At 47.7% G+C, this 23,393-nt stretch overlaps 1 protein-coding gene across 7 annotated transcripts; it reads right to left on the bottom strand.

Annotated features, from left to right (window-relative positions):
• Positions 1-1,388: 1,388 nt before the first annotated feature.
• On the bottom strand, positions 1,389-14,335 carry ABHD4 (abhydrolase domain containing 4, N-acyl phospholipase B). Of its 7 annotated transcripts, XM_052647136.1 has the most exons (9): positions 14,141-14,315; positions 10,825-10,913; positions 9,957-10,099; positions 9,757-9,859; positions 9,076-9,448; positions 8,774-8,928; positions 7,096-7,207; positions 4,378-4,564; positions 1,389-3,577 (listed from the first exon to the last, which is right to left on the bottom strand). In XM_052647136.1, exons 4-9 carry the CDS (start codon positions 9,827-9,829, stop codon positions 3,488-3,490), a joined length of 990 nt encoding a protein of 329 aa, XP_052503096.1. In that variant the 5' UTR covers positions 9,830-9,859; positions 9,957-10,099; positions 10,825-10,913; positions 14,141-14,315; the 3' UTR covers positions 1,389-3,487. The 7 variants fall into 7 exon arrangements, with proteins under 7 accessions (XP_052503096.1, XP_052503097.1, XP_052503098.1 ...); XM_052647137.1 differs by lacking the exon at positions 9,957-10,099; XM_052647138.1 differs by lacking the exon at positions 14,141-14,315 and having other exon boundaries at positions 9,957-10,029; positions 10,825-10,889.
• Between the last annotated feature and the right edge of the window lie 9,058 nt (positions 14,336-23,393).

Below are 23,393 nucleotides of genomic sequence, written 5' to 3' on the forward strand. Positions count from 1 at the left end.
GGGGGGCAAGAGGAGAAGGGGACGCCAGAGGATGAGATGGCTGGACGGCACCACCGACCCAATGGACATGAGCCCGAGCGAACTCCGGGAGCCGGCGATGGACAGGGAGGCCCGGCGCGCAGTGAGTGATTCATGGGGTCGGAAAGAGTCGCACACGACTGAGCGACCGAACCGAACCGAACCGAACTGAACTGAAAACAATGTAAGTATCTACGGACTTCTTTTCAGGAAGCTTACAAAGAACTACCCAGAAAAAGATGCATTTTTTTCTGCTCCCCAAGTCTCCTATAAAATATAGCCAAGATATTTTCAATTTTGCTATAACATCTAATGTATTGCTGATGTGCAATATACATGAAAGAACTACTCAGTTTTACAAAGAGGCTGCTTCTGTTCAAGTTGACTTTATCTTCTGCTGGGATTTTACAATCACTGCTTCATTTTTACATTTTCCGTCTCATAATATATGGCACTTGTACTAGGCTCCTCCATCCATGGGATTTTCCAGGCAAGAGTATTGGAGTGGGTTGCCATTGCCTTCTCCGTTAAATATCACACATATACATAAAACACAAAATTCCCATTGCTTTTAGATGAACACGACATTCTTCTCACAGCCAGAGGCCCGGATCCCCACCCCCTCCCCAGCCTCATCTCCCAGCCATTGTCCCTGCTAATCCACAGGCCCGCCCCACCCCCTTCACTGCCCTTCCTTCAGGCTTGGCTCAGAGGTCATCACCTCTCCAGATATGCCTTCCCAACCTCTCAGGGGCCACACTTTTCAGTTGCAGTTTTATACTGATTGATGTAATAATCTGATTAAACACAAGTTTCCATGTAGAATGTAATTTCCCATGAAGGCAGGGACCATGTTTCTTCATTATCAGAGCCCTAGTGCTTGGCACACAGTAAGCTCTAAATACCTGCCTTGGGAATTCTTTGGCAGTACAGTGGTTAGGACTCGGCACTCCCACTGCCAGGGCCCCAGGTTCGATCCCTGGTCGGGGCATTAAGATCTCACAAGGAGTGTGATGTGGCCAAAAAAAAAAAAAAGCAACCCCCCTGTCCTGGCCTCCATATGGCCGGTGTTGGCAATCAAGCAATCTTCAGTCACAGAGAAGATGCAGGTCTTGGGATGGACCTGAGCTTTGTAATTATACCCAAATTACATTATGTAATTAAATCACATACAGATTACTAATTTGTCCATTCATTCATTCATAATGGCAAATGCAGTATTAAGTGCCATTCTGAGCTGCTGAATTCTGTGCCTAGCTGGAGTCAGCCAGCACAGCAGGCACTGCTGGTAATGATTTGAACACGTTTGGACACTTGGCACACCTCACTTCTCTTGGCTCAATCAAAATAAACATTTACTGAACAAGAACTAGATGTCAGACATGCCCCTTTATTGCTGAAGCAGCCTGTGGTCTGGGGAGGAAAGACAGACATGAAACCAGTGACTACAAGTGTTAAGTTTTACAAAGGGGCATTTGAGTAAGCCACGGAGACACAGAAGAAGGGATGCAGGTCTTATCTGGGGAGCAGGTCAGTGGAAAGCTTCCCTGCATAATGCATAAAGAATATTTGAACTGGGACTGAGGATGAGTGGTTTCCCTGGTGACTCAGATGGTAAAGAATCTGCCTGTAATGCAGGAGACCCAGGTTCTGTCCCTGGGCCTGGAAGATCCCCTGGAGAAGGGCATGGCAACCCACTCCAGTATTCTTGCCTGGAGAATCCCATGGATAGAGGAGCCTGGCAGGCTGCAGTCTATGAGGTCGCAATGAGCTGGACACCACTGAGTGGCTAACACTGAGGGCAAGCAGAATAGGGCATAGGAAGCTGTCCAGGTAGAGGCCAAGGTGAACTTCAGATGACAGGGCTATTTAATGGACAGTAGGGAGCACTCAGTTCAGCCCAATTCTCTTGTGAACTGGGGCTTGGCCCACCCAACCCTCATCTATCCTCTCAAGTGGTTGGCTGAAATGACCTGTGCTGACCTGGAGACTGGGCGGGGTCCAGAGGGCAGATGATGCACTAAATGGGAGGGGGGTTGGGGGGGCTTGTGCATGGGTACCTCTCAGGGCCCCTCCTGACTCAGACATCATAGGAGAGGTTGTGAATTCAGCACCACCCCCACCACTCTTGTCAGAGCAATACTAAACATCATCACCATGAGTGATTTTGATTCATTTCTTTATTAATATAGAAAAGGAGCCCAAGGCAGCTGGACCAGTAGTACAAAGCACCAGGAGTTAATACTATTCTGGTGAAAGGGTTGGCTTTACAAAAGTGAAGAAGTAGGTGGGAGCTACCCTAGTTCTGGGGCCAGGCCCCGCCTACTGCCCAGAACCAGTCCCCGGGAGAGAGTGACAGGTAGGTCAGGGACAGATGAGCTGGAGACCAGAAGGACAGGCAGCAGGGATGGAGGGCCAGGCAGTGAGAACCATCCTGTGGCTGATGAGGACAGGGAACTGCTGGCTGGAGGCTCCCCACTGGAACCTGGGCAGAGGTTCACGTGAGCAGGCAAAAAGCCCTGCAGATACTAGAGAGGATGGGGATCCAGACACGGCTTGGGGTCAAAGGGCCTTCCCTTCTCTCCATCAGGGGTCACTGTTCTCAGTTCTATGGGTGGGGCTTCAGGGCCCAAGGCACAGAGGGAGGCCCAGAGGCCTCCCAGTGGGAAAAAGAAGGGGCAGGGAAGGAAGCACTTGAGTGTTCCCAGCTTAGGCAGCCGGGGCTGAGACACAGAGCAGGAAACCAGAATCCCCATACAGAGGCTGGAATGTGTGGCCAGGTGGGCTTATCCTAGGCCAGGACCAGCCCCGTGGCCTCCATGCCTGCCTCAAACCTTAGCAAACAGAGTCTGCCAGGAGCCCTGAGCTGTTTCTCCATGGACCAGCCATGCCTTGTCCTGCCCTTTGCCTCCTCTGCTAATGAGAGCTTTGGATATGACCTCTTAGGCCACGGGAGCTCCAGGACCTGCTCTTGGCAGTTCCCCAACCAGCCCCTGAACAGAACTGGCATGGGCTGGGGGACCAGGGGTGATGGAGGAGGAAGATGTCCTGCATGGAACCTCCCCCCACCCCCCGCAGACACACTCCAGACCTGGGCAGGCTGTTAAGAGCCTCTCCTTCATCCGGGAGGAGCAGGTGCCCTCCCTTGGCACAGGGGGGCGTGGCTTGGTGCAGTCCCTTCACAACCACCGCCCAGTGACGCCGGCATGGAGAGAATGAGGTGGCACTCTACAACCCTTTATGCTCTTCCCTGGGGTGGGAGCTCAAGGCCTCTTGTGGCTTTTGCCTCCAGCCTTCAGTGTGGGGTCATAGAGCTCTTTGATCTTCTGTGGCCCTTCCCATGGGACAGCCCGAGACTCCGCCTGGCTGGCACATGTTAGTTGGTGAGGAAAGGACAGAGGGGTAAGTAAGGAGACAGGAAGGTGAGAGCAACTCTCTGGCTTTCTCCTCGTCCTCCAGGAAGAGCAGCTCAATCGACTGAGTCACAGATCTCCTCCACCACCGCGTTGAAGATGTGCGGCTGGTCTGCATACACGTGGTGCGAGGCACCCTCGATCTCCTATGGAGGGAGGACCCCGCCAGGGGCAGGATGGCCCTTTATTCTAGGCACTGGAAAGCTGCCACAGCATTTCTTTTTCTTGTAAACCTGCTTGCCTGCTGCCCGTAAGCACTTATTTTATCTAAGACAACTGTCCACCTTTCTCCCCATATCTTGGTACTTCCCAGTGGCAACCAGTGAATCCCAATGTGTCATCCTTACTTCTCCTATGGCCCCTGATTGTATCTTTCCTTCCACACTAGTCCCACCATGCTCATGTCATCCACAGGTTCGATACCCAGGACCCATGAAGCACCAGTCTAAGTTAGCACGAAGTGCAAATTCTTCAGTTGTGTCTCTTTGTGATCCCATGGACTACAGCCCGCCAGGCCCCTCTGTCCATGGACTTCTCCAGGCAAGAATACTGGAGTGGGTAGTCGTAAGTAAGCACACTCCTTAGCAAATGAAGGTGGAGGCAGGAGAATGGTGGGAAGGCTTCTTGGCAGCCTCTATTGTACCCAGCTCTGATTTGGAGTGAGAATTACAGGGGAAGAGGGGCAGCATGCTCCCTATGCCTGACTACTGGACAAGAACCTGCCTTTTAGCTTGACTGGCTACACAGAAGCGAGGAGCCCTGAATTATGATATTACAGACAGCCAGCCCTTTCAAATGCATGACCCTATCTCAACCTTTCCACCCTTTCTCCCTGACTCTCCCATCACCCTTCGCTACCTGGTCTCTTAGCTACACTGAGTCAAGCAACATGTGCTGCATGTGGCAAGGTTTCCACCTCAGTCTGTCTCCTCTGGTGGCAACGTACCAAGTCTCGGACGTAGGAATCTGGCCGCTGCAGCTTCACCTTTTTCCCCGTGCTTGTGTCTATCCAGGTGTTGGCCCCATAGATCATGGTGATGGGCACATCTTTTCGAATCAAGTGAATCCGCTCTAACATGGGGCGCCGGGCCCAGCCGAAGGACTCCATCATGGCTTTGAATGCCGTCTCCCCACTGGGAAAGCAAAACAGGGCGAGGCGGTGAGTAAACGCCACAGCATAAAATGTCAGTCTGTGGGTCTCTCGGAGGCTGGAGCAGTATCTTTGGCCTCTTTGTTTACCTCCAAGCCCAGCACTAGGCTCATTAAATATTAGGAAGATTATGAGACACGACTGAATCTCCACAGGGTCCGCACACAGAAAACCCCATGGCACTGAGGAGTGCCATATCAACCTGTATTAAATACAAGTTAATATGTATTTAACAGCTACTGACGTGGCAGCCTGGGCGGAGGGTGGGCACATATGAACAAGACACATGAGTGCCTGCCCTCCTGGAGTCCCCATTTTCCTCATCCTTCAGGCGTTACATAATGAATTACAGGATTAACTTCAGATTTCCCAAGAATTATGAAAGGGTAGTGGAGTTCTAGGAGAATGCAGACTAGGGAGTTGGCTGGCTGGGGCTGGAGGAGAGGGTCGAAGGGCTCCTTGAGGTGGGCTCTGACGGGCAAGAACTACGAAGCACAGAGGGTTAACTGAGAAGGCTGGGGAATGAGACGTCAGGCTTGCGAGGACCCAAGGGGGAGTAGCAGTTTGTGCTACCTGAGAAGCAATGATGGCCAGTCTAATCTACGTTGCTTCCTGGTCATTTCCCGAGGGAGAGCTGAGGCCGTGTCGGGAGGGGTCTGCAAGGCTGGAGGGGAAGCCAGCTGTCCGGACGGCTCTGTCACTTCTGTGGGAAGCAGGAAAGGCTGGGGAGACTGGCACCCAGCAGGCTCGGTCTGTTCAGGGGTTATGTCCCCAGTCTCCTTAGCATCCCTGAGATGAAGGGGAGCCTGAGTTCTGCACGGGTCACCAGGAACAGAGTCCTTTCCTAAGACACTGCAGCACAGTGGAACAGTCATGGACTCTGGAGTCAGACAGACATACCTACAAATCCTGGTTCTACTTTCTTAGCAAGTTGTGGAACCAGAATACACCTTAGTTCTCTCATCTACAAACTGGGGAGAAATTATACCCACTTTTTGAGGTCATTATGGGGAAAATGAAAATATGTACAAAGCCCCTAAGTTTAGTGAAGCGAAGTAGGTATCCCACCCCCAAAATATTATTCTCTCACTAAATTATGTTTTCCAAGGGAACGGTAACAGTTACCATGAACTCAAGATTACAACTCAAAAAGACTCGGGCTTATAAAATTGAGTGATGGTGTTTGGGGGAAATGGCTGGTTATCACCAATATCATCTCTGCTTCTTCCAGGACCTGAGTGAGTTGTGTGACTACATATTCTGTGGCTTAGATGGGAGGCCATTCATTATACTGAAGTAGGACTGAGACTGGGGAACACTCTGGGGAAAGGACTAGGGGTGGGCCTGCAAGGCCTCAGAGGGTATGAGACTGGCACTGAGCCCAGTTGAGAGGGGTCACGGGCAGAAAGCTGATTCGACTGCTGAACTGAGTTTCTAGACTGCTGTTTAAGCAGGGCCCTTCCATCAGTTGAGCTTCTGAGGAATGCTGGATGGGCAGTTCCCATGCTGCCTTGAAAGCAGTCTGAATTTGAGGTTAATGCTCAGACTGTACTATTGGAATGCAAAGTCCCAGTTGCTTCACAGCTTCGGGCTGAACAAGCCTGAAATGAGGCAGAGCAATGCGGCTGCTCCCAGTGATCTTGGCTCGCCTGCGATGCTCCCAGCAGCTTGGGGTGAAGTCCCCACAGAGGGGGTGCCTCCTGGTATCAGCAGCTCACATGGCACTGCCCAAGGGAAGATTACCTCCCTGACTCCGCCCTGGCTGGTGGCTGCCAAGACTGCGGATCACAGGGTACAGGCCAGGGGCCCACTGTCTGAGTTGTCACAAACATAAGCTTGTTGAGATTCTGGGGACATCTTCAATTCTCCAAAAGACAGAAAAGGCATTCCTATCCCAACAGTAAATATTTCAAGGTGCACAAACATTATGTTTTAAAATGTATAATCTTTCCATCAGCAATTCTATTTGTAGGAATGTAGCCTAGAGGTACAGTCACACATGTGCCAAGGAAGATATACAAGGAGGTTCTCTGAAGCAATATCACATGATATCTCAGACAGAACATAACAAGAAAATGAAGGAATTACAGGTCTGGGACAGGAGAGGACTTGCTTCCTTTCTTTTCTTTCTTTTTTTTTTTTACAACAATACTATGTTCATAACACTTCTTCAGTTAAAAAAAAAAAAAAAAGATCTTTGCAAATGTTTTCCAGACTCTTTGCCTGTCAGGCTAACTACTTACCTCCAGGAAAGAGTAAGGGTCTTCCTCTATAGAGACAGGTGGTATGTTTAATTAATCTATTATCTTCTCCATCCCTTTTTGCCTATCCCTGGGAAAGTCTCTGGAAATAAGCAAGCCTGCTAATGCCTACATTTCCCTAACTGGATAAGAGCTCTGTGGAAGAAAAAAATACAGCACAGACTGATCCTGGGATAGTTCTGGAGTTTTCCAGCAGCTGGAGTTTTAGCTCCCAACCCATCGATGTTGAGCTGACTCCCAGAGCTGCCCTCACCTGGGATTCTGTGCATTGCAGTGGTAGATATACTCTGATATAGTATCATCATCAAAGAAGTCTGCAAACTTGCGCTTGAAGTCTGGTCGGAATCGCTGTACCAGGCCGGGCCCTAGGAGAGAACAGAACATGGAGGAGCCAGTTTGAGTGGGGAGGAAAGACCCCTGTCATTGTATGTTTTAACAACTTTAACCAAACATTATTTCTCTTAAGGGTTTGTTTGCTTTGTACACTTAAGGTTATAGGGATAGAGCATGTTAAGTCTTTTGGGAAGCTCCAGGTAACTACAAACGAGAGTCAGTTAGTTGCCAAAGAATTTGGACAGTCTAAGGTCACTGAGGAACCGGATTATTTGCAGATCAATGAAATCCCAAGATCCTTTACTCCAAGGATCACAAACCCCAGAAGAGTCCATGGTTGAGATGCTTTGCTTTTGTGGTCTGAGCTATGTTCTTTTTCTCCCTGAGACTGTCTATGGCCTTTTAATCTCCTGAAGGTAGTGGATGAAACCAAGAGCTCTTTCAGGTTCAGGCCTGTAACAGAATGCAAGTGGTGAGGCAAACCTAACACTGGCATCTCAGACTCGGGGCACGTTTTCGAGAAATCTGTTCCTTTCACCTTTCTTTAAATAGTCCATACACAAGCAGTAGGGCACTTGAAACACACTGTAAAAATTGGGCCTAGTCTTCCAGCCTCTCTCTCACGTCTGGTCTGCTCTCTCTGTGTGCGGAGGGGTGAGAGGCAGGCGTGGCAGGATCCCCTGGGCACTCGTCCTCCTCCATGGCTGCCAGCCACCTGCCCCTCCCATACTAGCTCTGGTGTCTATGTGTGGCCCTGGCCAGAGGCAAGTCCAGAAATGGGGACAGTGATTAGAACAGGGCTCCTGCCTGGAGGATTAGGGAAGGTCTGCTGGAGTGCATAGTGCTGGGTGCCCTAAGACCAGTCCTCTGCCCATTTAGTGCCCTGTGGCACCTGTGTCTCTCGCTTTCCTTCCTTTCTCCCCAGACTCCTACCTTCTGCTCAAATGCTCACGTTCTCTTTTACCACAGAGCCATTCTGTTTCTCTTGAAGGGCCTAGAGAGGCAACTCTTAGTCACCCACTAGCAATTAACCCCTAAAAATTGGCTGCGGAACATTACTGTGTATATATAAGCCATCAGTGCAAGATACAGCGTCCCCCACCTTTACCATAAAGGGAAGCTGCTTTTACTTCATTAAAAGGTTCCTCTCCAGACAGGAAGGTGCCGGCAGTGTGAGGTCAGAAGGCTGGGGCCTGCTAAATTTATGCACTCTGGCTGCCCTGCCACCTTCCTCCCTTCACTCGCAGGATTTGCCAACAGCTGCCACAAACCCACACATGTAGCATAAAAACTCAGTAGAGGAAGAGTCATCTCGAAACCCCTTTCTCTCTCTCTGGGGGCACAGAGTAGAAGTTCTGCTCCATCTGTCTCTTGAATAGAAAAACTTCTTCCATGCAGATGAAGGGGGTGGGGGGCAAACCTTCTGAAACTGTCCATCAAGACGTTTGATCCAGATTAACAGCTTTAAATAATAATGCTAGGCTTATTCCCACTTTTCACGAACAAAAGGGGATGGTGAGCGTCCAGACGCAGGGGGGCTTCTAGAATGGGACAGCTGTGGTTGGAGGAGACAGTTTCTCTATCTGCAGGCTACTCACCCCAGGGCCCAGCGACTCGAAGAACAGCCAGTGGATTGGAACGTCCTAGGACAGAGGCCACAGCCTTGACCCAGGTCGGGGGTGCACGGACCTGACTGGGGTCAGCTGGTCGGAGGGGAAAGCCCCACGGGTCTACCAGGATGAGGTGTTTAACTCTAAAGGAGGAAAAGGGAGAAGACAAGTTTTCTTTGCTTGAAGGTACCATAGCCCTTAAGTTGCCCAGGAAGAGAACAACTGGAAATGAGTAATGGAAGATTCCCAGCAAGGCACTGTTGTGATGGAGACAGGTGGCTCCTCCTTACCTGTCAGGGTACTTGATCGAGTAGGAAGTGGCCAGGAATCCTCCCAGACTGTGCCCCAGGAGGATCATACTGGGGATTCCCATGCTCTCCCGCCACGTCTCTATTGAGGTCACAAACTCGTCCTCGGCCCCCTCTGGATCCCTTGGGAACGTCGGCCTCGAGCTTCGCCCGAAGCCTAGCAGATCGAAGGTGTGCAATGTGCGGCGGGTGCTCAGTGAATCCATGTTGAGGATCCAGAGGCCCACGCCGCCCCCGAAGCCGTGCACCATCACCAGGGGGGTGCGGTCCCTGAGCTCAGGGCTCACTGTCACTGTCCAGATCTTGTTCTGGTTTGGGAGGGACACATATCGAGCCAGGAACTTGTTCTGGAGGCCTGGGGAGAGGGGGTCCAGGGCAGAGGGATAAGACTATGTGCTGACCGTGTCATCTTTTTGCTTGGACTCCCACTTTTCAGCTCTCTCTCATCCCCAAACCCTTCCTGGCTTCTCTCACCTTTCCTTTTACAACTCTTTGATCATACAGCCTAAGAGTTCAACTCCAAGTACAATCTGTAGATGTCTAGTGTTAGTAGTCTTAATTGCTCAGTCGTGTCTGACTCTTTGCCACCTCACGAACTGTAGCCTGCCAGGCTCCTCTGTCATTGGATTCTCCAGGCAAAAGTACTGGAGTGGATTGCCATACCCTTCTCCAGAGGATCCTCCAGATGCAGGGATCGAACCCGGGTCTCCTGCGTTGCAAGCAGATTCTCTACCATTTGAGCTACAGGGAAGATCCTTGCAGATATCTGTAGGCATTAAGAGGGGCCATTGTATTCCTTGGGCTCCCTTTGGGTCCAGGGTAGAAGTGACCCCACAGAGCTCTGGCATTCATCACTCTTGTACCTGTATATGCCTGGGGCTTGACCGAGGGAGAGTGTGTCCTCACTGAGGGTATCTGGGAGGGTCAAGCCAGGTCCTTCTTAGGGAAAGATGAGGAGGGCAGTGTTTGTTCTGCTGGCGTGAAGGCAGTCACACAACAGAGCTACCTGAGGTAAGTCACGTGGATTTCAGACAAAGGCTTGAAAACTGACTGTTCTGTGGCTGTACTTACTCAGGCCCATAAGAGAGAGGGTAGCCATCGCTAGGGCAATAGGTGCAGGGCAGGAAAGGTCATATGAGAAATATAGGAAGATGGGGCCCAAGGGTCTTGTTTGAGTTGGTGGCTGCTGGTGCTCCTAGGGGGATGCCCTGACCCCACAGAACATTGCCCAGGAGAGCTGGCCAATGGGAATACCCAACTACTCTGCTAACTGGATGAAGGGGAGGGGTGGCTTATCGGGTAGAATACAAGGAACAGTATTATTAGAGAATATAGGATTGCTGGTCCTTGGCTAGGAAGGTGGTAAATCTAAGTGTTTGTCTGATGAGAAAGGGAGATGGAAAAAGAATAAGAGAAGGAAGAAGTGAATGTGTATTTGTACACATTGTGTGTTAATAGCTGGTACAGGGTTTGAGGTGAAGTTGTGGGATGTGGCAGAATGGTTTCTGCTGGATGGTTTCTGTTCTGATGGACAGGGCGGGAGATGTTAAGGAACCGCTATCATAGAATGTGCATCCTCTGCCCAAATTGCTTCCCTCCAATCATGGACATCCCTTCCTTCCACATCGAGCATTGTCAACCAGGAATCAGTGGGCTCAGTGGGCCAGGCTCTGGGAAGACCCTGTATCCTGGGGCTCCTGAGGGAGGTGGCACAAGCCACCTTCTACTTACACTGGAGGATCCTGGCTTCTACATTCTTCAGTTGAGACATGGAAGTGGGGCGCCAAGTGGGCAGCCAGCTGCTCAGCCAGCCTTGAGGCCTGGGACAGGAACACACAGAAACATTCACTAGCAATATTGCAAACACTGATACCCCCAGTCTTGCTGGCAGTTACAAAAGAGTTATCAGGGTGCAGGGTGTTTCCCAGGCTCAGGAAACCTGCCCCTGTGGCAGTCAGCAATTCCATGGCAGCCTGATAAACTCTTACGCTTCTCTGATAAATGGTTATTAGCAACAACATACCCTTTGTTTCAACAGATACTCAGAATACTATGTGTACAGCACTTTACAGTTTATAAAGCCCTTTCACATTTTTTATCTCATTTGAGCTTTACAACTCCCCTTTGTTATTGGTTATTATAATGTTCAAGGAGGTTACAAGGGGGGCGGGGGAAAGCCAACTTTTAACTAATGTTTCAGTTCTCCTTTGCCATCCCTAGGACTGTATGTTCCTTTAGAGTAGGACAAATACCCATGCCACCTGCCCTCCTGGCAGAATACCAGGGTTGGTGTATGCCTGCTTCCCAGCCCCTGGGAGTCCAGAGCACTGTGTCCGTGGCCAGTGGGGCTCTCAGGCAATCAGTCCAGCCTTGAATGATGTGTTGGGATAGGCAGGGAATAAGAGGAGGGAGACCTGGGTTCAAGCTCAGTTTTGATTCCGATAGGACACATGTTGCCTCTGGCCTTGTTTCCAGATTATATATGAGTAGAAAGTTCACCACCAATGGCTTGCAGTAAAACAGGTAACATAACCTATCTTGTTTTCTACTTTACACCCAGGGGACTTTAAGTCATTGCAGGGTACAGGTTGAAAGTACCAGTGTTAGAGTAATTTTTTAAAAACCCTAGATTTACGTCATAGTAATGTCATTTATGAGCAGAGTGGTGTTGGCCTGATAAATAATCTGTCTTTGAGCATCCAGATATGAAAGGAATTTCATAAGGTGCTTGGGATAAAACAGATGCTCAATGAATCACTTTTGTTATTCCTCTTCCATCCCATATTTTTCTTTTCTTGAACTCTGCCTGGATGAAGTGGATTTCAGGATGGACATTACCAGCTATGGGGCCTGTAAACATCAGAATAGTCAAGCAGGGGCATTCTGTGAAGGAATGAGGGCAACTACTACGAATCCCCTCTCGCTACACACCGGGTACCATGCTGCATCATTTGAAGTGCAGAATTTTAGATTAGGCTAGTTCCTTAGAAATCTAGTCCAGTCTCTTAATTTAACAGATGAGCAAAGTGATGCCCAAAGAGGCCATACATGTAGTTAGAAAAAGAAGCAGAACCAGGACCTGGATCTCAAATCCAGGTTTCAGGTATTCCTGGTGGTCCGGTGGTTGGGACTTTGTGCTTTCACGGCTGAGAAACAAGGCCAAAAAAAAAAAAAAGTCAAATCCAGGTTTCTCCTTGTGTTTCCTCTGGACATTCCAGCCTCAGCTTTTTAAGGCCACACATGGATAATCAATGTACAACCAGTTTTACACTTGCCTGCTTTCTGAAAGAACATGTGACCTAAAGCCAGAGGTCAGAGTTCTAATCCTGGCATCACTATTCATCAGCAATGTGCCCTTAGCACATTATTTAGCCTTTCTCTGTCAGAGTTTTCTCATCTTTAAAAGGGAGGTAATAATAGTATCTACTTCATAGGGTTGTCATAAAGATCAAATACATTAAAGCACAGAATAATGCCTAGCACAATACACACTCTCAGTAAATGTTCTTTCCCCTGGCCAAATCATAAACTATCCATATTCTGTGCTTTCCAAGTAGCAAATCTCAGTTAGTCAGATCTTAAGAGGTTTGAATTACTGAGGCTGCAGCTGAAACTCGTCCATCAATGGCTTTAGCCAGATGAGAGCTGTTGGTCTCAATCCTACGAAGACTCAGAACCCTTCAAATGATCCACTGGAATTCCTTACAGGCTTGAAGTGCGGGCACCAAGACCACAGAATGTTGCTGGTCTTAGGAGACAAACTTTCTCTCCATCCTACAGAGACTGTGACAAGTCAGAGCATGTCATCTGGACCCCACATGGCCTCGTATCTGCCCAAAGCAGCACTCAGGAGAGATGCTGTCCCAAGGAACAACAGCATCATGGGCTGCTCTGCAGAGATCCTCAGATATCCCGCCTCTCTTTCACTGAAAATCCTACCAGTAAAGTGCTGGAAATAGCACCTGGCACACTATCTGCTCAGTACCCTGGGGAGATGCAGAGGCCTGCGGTGGGGAACTGAGACAAGAAGCAAAGTGGCCCCTTAGCCACGAGCTTAGCCTGACTGGCGTGGTCTCATCCCTCTAGGGTCAAGGGATCTTTACCCTATGATGGGTGAGCCAGAAGAGGTTCTATGCTCTAAGAATGTTCTAGACCTCTGTGATACTAGGGTCTAACTTCTTTGGACACTGGATTCTTCATTTGTAAAAAGAAACTGCACTGACTGAATATCAATTCTAATATTCTGTGTTTCCCTAAGTCATTGTAGGTATTGTAAATTTCCTCTTGAAAGCATCATTTTGGAAAGTACCACTCTCCTTGGCTATTGCTGTCATAACGTTATTAGTTTTGCAAGCAGCTCCAAAATGGGGGGAACACGGGATTCAGGAAAGGCCCAGTTCTGGTATAAGCCCGGCTTGGGTGGAAGCTGAGTCATTCTCCAAGCAACTTTTCCTTGTTCCTATCAGACGGTGAACTGGTTGCCACACCACCTACAGGTGGCATCCCAAACTTGATGTCATTGAGATCGCAGTAACAAAATCCAAAAGCTCTAATTCTGAAACCGTAGCGTTAAGGAGATTGTTAATGATGATTAAAAACTATCAACTAGGATTGCTAGCGACTAAGCGTCTCGCCGGGCGAAAGCTAAAGGAACTTGCAAGCCTATTAACCCAGACCAATCCCAGCCCACGGGAGCCCTCTCTTCGCTTTCCAAGCCTTAGCGTTGCGGGGCTAAGCGATGCTATTCCTACACCTCTGACTCGCGTCCGGGAGCAAACGCAGACTAGCAGCAGACCTGGCTGCTACCCCCGCACCCGCGTCCACACACGCTTGCTTTGAGGGATCTGAGACATCACCACTAAATCTAATCCCAGGGCGCAGGCACTAGAGGGGAGCGAGGAATGATCGCCGACACTAAAGTGGAAAGTAAGAATCGCTGGGCTGCAGGCAAGCGTTATCTTCCATAGCTCCCTCGGCTCCGCGGCCGCAACTCCTGGGCGAAAGCAAAGCAAGCAAACGCAGCCCCCAGCCCTCCCTGGAAGCCGACCTGAAAAGGAAAGGCGGGAAGATGTCTAAAACGGTTCCTCAGCCACAGACAGTCCCAGGTTCACGGCCCCGAGAGAGAGAGGGAGAGAGAGAAAAGAGACAAGGTTAACTCACTGCTGCTCCAGATCATCGGCCATAGTAAACAAGCCCTGCCGGGTCGAGCTGAGCCAGCCCATCCCTCCACCTGACGCCAGCACCAGCTGACCCAGAAAAGCGTCGGCTAACAAAGTGGGGCGTGGTCAGCGCCGCGGCCGGGGACGCTGGGTCGCAGGACTCAGGCTGGGCCAGCCGGGACACGTGAGCTGTCTCTGAGCTCCTCCTAAGCTAGGACCGCAGTCCGGCCACACATCTGGGGACAGGGAGGGAGTCAAGTAGTACTGAAATTACGAGTTCCTCCGTCAAACCTCCATTCTCTGATAATTAAAAGGTAACAGAATTACCCCTGCACGCTCCCACACACTCTTCCCTATTACAGACCCCAGCCTCCCAGGTCCTCTTCTTAGCGTTCCTTCTAACCAGATGCGTAAGATGTTTGTGGATACAGTACCAACGGTGGAACGCTCCTACGAAGGGCTTGGGAGCTGTGGCCCAAGTAGACTGCTGCTGCTACTGCTGCTAAGTCGCTTCAGTCGTGTCCGACTCTGTGCGACCCCATAGACGGCAGCCCACCAGGCTCCCCGGTCCCTGGGATCCTCCAGGCAAGAACACTGGAGTGGGTTGCCATTTCCTTCTCCAATGCATGAAAAGTGAAAAGTGAAAGTGAAGTCGCTCAGTCGTGCCCGACTCAGCGACCCCTTGGACTGCAGCCTACCGGGCTCCTCCGTCCATGGGATTTTCCAGCAAGAGTACTGGAGTGAGTAGACTGCTAGATTTTGTAAATAAAACCAGGACGCCTAGTTAAGGTTGAATTTCAGATAAACACCAACTACTTTTTTAGAGTAAGTCTGTCCTGTGCAATATTTGGGACATAACTGAGCATCCTGTACTTTATCTGGCCACCCCAAACTTAAGCCATGCCTGCCGAGATGAACGTTCCTCAGCCCCAGGGATGTCTTTGGCCCCAGCCTGGTTCTCAGGAACAAGGTGGCTCAACCCCAGGTCTCCATCAGTTTGGACGATCCCTGCCTCTCATCCCCCCAGGAGGGAAGCTGAAGGACTAACCTGTAAACCTGGGTCAGTTTTAAGTAGCTGGAATGGAGGTGGAGGGAGGTGGTGAGGAGGAGAGAGGTCCTGATTGGTTTGCTTAGCAGGTTAGCCAAATCTTAAGGCTGGCTGGCTCCAGAACTTACCTGAACTGGATAACAAGGCCTGATGTCCCTGGAGCGGGCATCCTCTTCATAAGGTTAAAACCAGACTAGAAGTAGGGGAGGGTGGGAGAATACTGATGGTAGGGTTTGTCAAGGTGGGTTTTTTTGGTTTGTTTTTTAGGCTTTCTGCTGGACTCAGTTACTTTCATGTAACAGTGTTAAATTGATCTGATTATCATTATAAGGGCAGGAAGTTCAAGAGAATGGGTATTTAATACACTATTGATACTATGTATGAAATAGGTTAACTAATGAGAACCGACTGTATAGCTCAAGGAACTCAGTGCTCTGTGGTGACCTAAGTGAGAAGGAAATCCAAAAAAGAGGGTATATATGTATGCATATAGCTGGTTCTCTTTGCTGTCCAATAGAAACTAATGCAACATTGTAAAGCAGGAGGGAAAGGCTCCCCACTCCAGTATTCTGGCCTGGAGAATTCCATGGACTGTATAGTCCATGGGATCAAGCAAAGAGTAGAACAGGACTGAGCGACTTTCACTTTCACACTCCAATAAAAATTAATTTAAAAGAGAGAGAGAATGGGCATTTTTAGAGCTTAGGGGTCTGGGAATTTGCAAGGTGTGGGGCAAAGTAGTACTAACAAAAGAGGACCTGTCTTGTCACTCGTTCTTACCACAGAGGGGTCCTAAACATCAGGGTGCATGACCACCATCTGGTGGGCTTGTTTAAAAATTAAGGTTTCCAGGACTTCCCTGGCAGTCCAGTGGTTAAGTCCATGCTTCCAATGCAGGGTTTGAACCCTGGTTGGGAAACTAAGATCCCACCTGCCTGTGAGGTGCAGCCAAGAAAAAAAAAAGTTTCTAAAACCCTACCCTCTGAGATTCTAATTCATTAAGTTTGGTTTGATGCTAATAGCTGCATTTTTAGGAAGCACTTCAGATGCTAAAGTTCAGTAGGACTCATTGGAAATTAGAAGATAGTTTCTAGGGTCAGAATTCTGGGTGCAATTTTGGCTTTGCAGCTTATCTGCTACGATTGTGAGTAAATTATACAGCATCTCTAAATTTTCTCCCTCTGTTTCCTATCTTGTTGTAAGAATTAACCAAGATAATTCAAACATTTAGTACATTTGTTTATGCTAAAAAGTTACTATTATTATTAACATACCTATTCAAAGCCCAGCATTATGTTAAGCACTAAGAACACCATTATCAAAAGTAAAGAAACAGGGACTTTCCTGGTAGTCCAGTGGCTAAGACTCTTCATTGCAACAAAAGATCCTGCATGACGCAACTGGAACCTGATGCAGCCAAATTAATTAATTATAAAAAACACACACACACAAAAACCAAGGTGCTAAGTGTTATGAAAAAGGAATGTTGCGTATAATTCCAATAAACAAAGATTGTTTCCTGCCGTTCCAGTAAACAATGAATGTTGCCTGCCATCAGGCCATAAGCCAGAGCAACTGCTGGCCGCCGACTCAGCCCACCCCCCGCACCCCCCCCACCTACCCCCCCCCCCACCTACCCCCCCCCCCACCCCCGCCATGGTGTGCCCTGAAGGGAATTCAGGGTGGAGATAAATAGGAAACTGTCTGTCCTAGATAGTTAAGATGCATATCTAAGGACTAATTCTTATAGGTAGTCAAGGACTAAAATCACTAACTTGAGATGTCTGGTTTTTGTGATTTTCATGTTCTACTATATGTCTCCACCCCTGACACCCCCGCCCCCATCCCCCATCCCCAGCAAAAACTGCAATATATCCTGGCTCCTCCCTTACCTTTTGGGAGCAGTTCCTCAAAGCAGTCTGAAAGGCTGTCTTCTGGGTTATAGTCCTCAGTAAGGTCCCCAAATAAAACTTAACTCTCAACTTTTAGCTTGTGCAATTTTTCTCTGATTGACAGTGTCAAGGGCTTTTGGAAGCTGTACCATACAGGATATTCCAGGCTACATCACTGTAAGACAGGTTAACAGAATCTCCCACTTTTTAGAAAACCTGTAAGATGTAGAACTTTTCAGGGTAAGCAGACTTGGCTGAGCATAGAAGAATTAATGCTTTTGAACTGTGGTGTTGGAGAAGACTCTTGAGAGTCCCTTGGACTGCAAGGAGATCCAACCAGTCCATCCTAAAGGAGATCAGTCCTGGGTGTTTACTGGACAGACTGATGAAGCTGAAATGCCACCTGATGTGAACAACTGATTCATTTGAAAAGACCCTGATGCTAGGAAAGATTGAAGGTGGGAGGAGAAGATGACAGAGGATGAGATGGTTGGATGGCATCACTGACTCAATAGACATGAGTTTGAGTAAGCTCTGGGAGTTGGTGATGGACAGGGAGGCCTGGCGTGCTGTAGTCCATGGGGTCTCAAACAGTCAGACACTGAATGACTGAACTGAATTCAACTGATGACCTGGCTGGAACTGATATTAGATCTCTCTAGACCTCATCTTTTGAGGCAGTGCAGAGGTATTTGTATTTTGTCTTTGTGTGCCAAATCAGCTCTACTGTAGAGGTTGCTCGTGAGTAGGAAACGTGAACATATGGAAAATGCCTTTTATAACTTAAGAGATCTCTTAAGATGTCCCTATTTCTGAACTCATGTCCACTCGCTGTGCAGCAAAGCTAATTTGTTGACACTGGGTTGTAGTGAAGGAAAGTATAGTTATTGTAGGCCCCCAGCCAGAAGTACAAGTGGCTTCTGCTCAGAAGACCTGAACTCCCTGAAGGCTTTCAGGAAAGGGTTATTATTTTTTCTTCTAAAAAAAACTTATTAAAATAAAAAAAAATCAATATATTTTAATAGATATTGTGACTTCCCTGGTGGCTCAGACGGTAAAGCATCTGCCTACCATGCGGGAGACCCGGGTTCGATCCCTGGGTTGGGAACATCCTCTGGAGAAGGAAATAGCAAACCGCTCTAGTACTCTTGCCTGGAAAATCCCATGGATGGAGGAGTGTGGTGGGCTACAGTCCATGGGGTCGCAAAGAGTCAGAAATGACTGAGCGACTTCACTTTTTTTTTCTTTAAATAGAAGTATAATTGATTTACAATGTTGCACTGATTTCTTCTGTACAGCAAAGTGATTCAGTTATACATATACATACATTCTTAAAGGCAACATTTGAGGTGAGGGTTACAAGTGCATGACTTTCTTCTGATTGGTTGGTGGTGAGCTAACAGGGTGAGGTTTCAGGAGTTTTAATCATCAGCCTTCTGGTTCCAACCAGTCTGGGGTCTATGAGCTTGTGTTCAGCATGTAGTCACCATCCTCCCCCTGAATTGGGGGCATTAGTTCCTGCAGAACACCTCAAACACAAATGTCAGATCGTTATGTATGTTCTTTGGGGAGGAACCAGGGCTGCTTTAAATTGTTTCTTGACTGCCTGTCCTTTGTTTCTGTTTTCCCTCATCTCCCTAATTAGTAACCGCTTGGGTCTGCTCTTTGGCACTCAGGGAAGGCCTAGGAGACCAAAGACTTTTTCTAAAAAATAATTTTATTTATTTATTTATTTTTGGCTGTGCTGGGTCTTCCTTGCTGCTTGGACTTTTCTCTAGTTGGGGCTACCCTTCGTTGGAGTGAACGGACTTCTCATTGCCATGGCTTCTCTTGTTGTGGAGCATAAGCTCCGGGCTTGCGGGCTTCAGTAGTTGTGGCTCATGGGCTCAGTAGTTGCAGTTCCAGGGCCCTAGAGCACAGCCTCAAGAGCTGTGGTTCAAGGGCATGTGGGCGCTTCCCAGATCAGGGATCAAACCCATGTCTCCTGCCTTGGCAGGCGGATTCTTTACCACTGAGCTCCCAGGGAAGCCACAAAGTCTTCTTCTACAAACAAGTAACAGGGGGACACAGAGGAGCTTTTGTACCAGGGAGGGTACTACAGGGCTCTGCTTGGTTTCATCCCCAGAGCTGAGACATCTCAGGGTTAGGCTGGATCTGTTAGAATTATGGCTCTAGGCAGGCCTCTGGGGAGAAGCACAAGGTACTTGTTTCTCCCTGAAAGTGAAAGTGAAGTCGCTCAGTCATGTCCGACTCTTTGCGACCCCGTGGACTGTAGCCCACCAGGCTCCTCTGTCCATGGGATTCTCCAGGCAAGAATACCGGAGTGGGTTGCCATTTCCTTCTCCAGGGGAATCTTCCTGACCCAGGGATCGAACCCAGGTCTCCCATATTGCAGGCAGACGCTTTAACCTCTGAGCCACCAGGGAAGCCCCAAAATACATTGTGTACAAGTGTATCTTTTACCTCTAACCTATGTGATATAATGTATGGTTTATGTATGATTAAAGTATGAATATGATCTTTATGAATGGGAAACTAATTTTTAACAAACCCTCTTTCCTGTGCCTGTAAATCACATTAAATTTTCCAGAAATAGGTGGAACTGATGACCTGATAGCTTATGCCTGCCACGGATAGATTGTTCTTTGGTTTCAAATCGGTGTCATTGCCTTTTGAATGAACTATGAATAAGGTCTGACCCTCAGATTAAACAAAGAAAGTGAGTAAAATAGCTCTAAAGTTGCTCTCTCCAGTATGATAGCCATTAGCCACATGTGGCTACTTGCTGCTGCTGCTGCTGCTAAGTCGCGTCAGTCATGTCCGACTCTGTGTGACAGAGACGGCAGCCCATCAGGCTCCACAGTCCCTGGGATTTTCCAGGCAAGATACTGGAGTGGGTTGCCATTGCCTTCTCCGCATGTGGCTACTTAGATTTGAATTAATAAAAAAATCAAAGTTCCTTAGTCACATTAGCTACATTTCAAGCACCCAACAGCCACCCCATGTGTCTTCAGTGCAGTTCAGTCACTCAGTCGTGTCCGACTCTTTGAGACCCCATGAATCGCAGCACGCCAGGCCTCCCTGTCCATCACCAACTCCCGGAGTTCACTCAGACTCACGTCCATCAAGTCAGTGATGCCATCCAGCCATCTCATCCTCTGTCATCCCCTTCTCCTTCTGCCCCCAATCTCTCCCAGCATCAGAGTCTTTTCCAGTGTGTCAACTCTTCACACGAGGTGGCCAAAGTACTGGAGTTTCAGCTTTAGCATCATTCCTTCCAAAGAAATCCCAGGGCTAATCTCCTTCAGAATGGATTGGTTGGATCTCCTTGCAGTCCAAGGGACTCTCAAGAGTCTTCTCCAACACCACAGTTCAAAAGCATCAATTCTTCAGCGCTCAGCTTTCTTCACAGTCCAACTCTCACATACATACACGACTACTGGCAAAACCATAGCCTTGACTAGATGGACCTTAGTCGGCAAAGTAATGTCTCTGTTTTGAATATGCTATCTAGGTTGGTCATAGCTTTTCTTCCAAGAGTAAGCATCTTTTAATTTCATGGCTGCAGTCACCATCTGCAGTGATTTTGGAACCCAAAAAATAAAGTCTGACACTGTTTACACTGTTTCCCCATCTATTTCCCACGAAGTGATGGGACCAGATGCCATGATCTTAGTTTTCTGAATGTTGAGCTTTAAGCCAACTTTTTCACTCTCCACTTTCACTTTCATCAAGAGGCTTTTTAATTCCTCTTCACTTTCTGCCATAAGCATGGTGTCATCTGCATATCTGAGGTTATTGATATTTCTCCCAGCAATCTTGATTCCAGCTTGTGCTTCTTCCAGCCCAGCATTTCTCATGATGTACTCTGCATAGAAGTTAAATAAGCAGGGTGACAATATACAGCCTTGACGTACTCCTTTTCCTATTTGGAACCCATCTGTTGTTCCATGTCCAGTTCTAACTGTTGCTTCCTGACCTGCATACAGGTTTCTCAAGAGGCAGGTCAGGTGGTCTGGTATTCCCATCTCTTCAAGAATTTTCCACAGTTTATTGTGATCCACACAGTCAAAGGCTTTGGCATAGTCAATAAAGCAGAAATAGATGTTTTTCTGGAACTCTCTTGCTTTTTCAATGATCCAGCAGATGTTGGCAATTTGATCTCCATGTGTCTACCATACATTGCATGGCACAGAGGCTTTTTTACCATCACAGAAAATTCTATTGGACAGTGTTGCTCAAGCAGTGATGATTTCAGTCCCATGTTATGGAGAGTGTTTGGCCCTTGGAAAGGACAATATGGTAAACTCTCTTATGGGTGTCAGGGAGGAAGCAAGATTGAGTTTTCTTTATGGGATTCCCTAAGACTAGAAGGGAAGAAAATGAAAGGAGCTGTAAAGTTATTCTGTTCCATCAGGGACTACAAGGACAGTTATGTTAGGATGAAGTGATATGGGCTTACTGAAGCTATTTGCTGCTGTACTAGGGCTTAGATCAGAAACTTGATACTTGAGAAATTTGACTTTGTGCTGTCTGTAATGAGATTCCTCAACACTTTTTTTTTTAAGAAAATAATAACCTACTTATTATATTAGAAAACAAAGTAAAAGAAAAGAAGATTCCTTTTTCTGTACTCAACAACACTTCTGATACCAGATGTGTGGATTTTCCAGTACGAGGCATTTTCCCAGTTCTTGGTCGACACCAACTCGGTGTTCCTAATATTACTCAGTTCTGGCACTGATGGCTGTGACTTAGTGCAGATGCCACAGGTTAAGGACTCAGTCCCACAAGACTCTCCCCTCCTTCTACTTTAGATGCCAATCTCAAGTTCAGGTTTTACCTGTGCCTCTGATTACCACCTATAACTTGGAGGTTCCCAAGAACCCCTCCTAAGGTTTGATAACTTACTGCAATGGTTCACAGACCCCAGGAAAACAATTTACTTACTAATGTTAAAGAAGAAACAACAGGGAATTCCCTGGTAGTCCAGTGGTTAGGACTTCGTGCTTTCACTGCCAAGGATGTGGGTTCAGTCCTTGGTTAGGGAACTAAAAAACAAAAAGAAAACAAACAAAAACCAACCAAGCAAAAAAACACAACAGGTCCAAGATGGAGTCACTTGCACTAAAACCAATTTCTAATTAGTGCAGAATTTTCTGGTCAGGACCAATGAGATGCTTTCCATCCTTCAAAGAAAGGTTAGGTGATTTGTCACAAAGACGCATTCTGTCTCCCATAGGTAGGTTATCTAAACCTGAAATAATTTTTATTTATTTATTGCTTTTTTGACTGTGCTGAAAGGCAAGCAGGATCTTAGTTCCCTGACCAGGGATCAAACCTCTGCCCCCTGCTGCAGAGGAAGCATGGAGACTTAAGCACTGGACTACCAGGGAAGTCCTGAAATAATCTTTTTTTGTTTATGATTTTCTTGTCTTGCTTCTAAAAACCTCTCCCTTTCTGTAACTCTTTGGAGCTCTTCTCTACTAGTAAGTTGGGATGCTGCCTGATTCATGAGTTGTTCAGTAAAGGCAGTTAGATCTTTAAAATTTGCTTTGTTGAATTCTTGCTAACACTAGATTACTGGTTTATTATAAAAAGATACAATTTAGAAAGAGCCATAAGCAAGAGATGCACAGGGTGAGATACAGGGGAAAAGGCACATAACTTCCTTTATCTTTTAGGTTGTGTCACCCTCACAGCATCTATGTGATCAGCAACTCATAAGTTCTCAGAACCCCTTTGGTTAGAGTTTTTATGGAGGCTTCATTACACAGGCATAAGTGATTATCTAAGTGTCTACTGGTGATTGAATTCAATCTCCAGCCCTTCTCCCCTCACTGGACCTTGAGAAGGAAACGAAAGTTCCAACCTTGGAATCATGTGGTTGGCTCCCCTGGCATCCAGCCTCCATCCTTAGGGGCTTTCCAAAAGTCACTTCATTAATATAAACTCCAGTGTGGTGAATGGGGCTTGTTATGAAAAACAAAAGACATTCCTTCCACCTTTATTGCTCTGGAGGTATTTGAAGAAACGGGACAAAAACAAATATAACAAAAGATGCTCCTATTGCTTTTACCACTTAGGAAATAATGAGGGTTGAAAGCTCTGTGCCAGACCTGGCGATGAAGAACAAATATGTATTTCTTATTGTATCACACTGTCATACAAAGAAAGGGGGTTTTGGCCACACTAGGCCAA

This window comes from Budorcas taxicolor, chromosome 10 (assembly GCF_023091745.1).
Source record: "Budorcas taxicolor isolate Tak-1 chromosome 10, Takin1.1, whole genome shotgun sequence".
Taxonomy (NCBI): Eukaryota; Metazoa; Chordata; class Mammalia; order Artiodactyla; family Bovidae; genus Budorcas; species Budorcas taxicolor.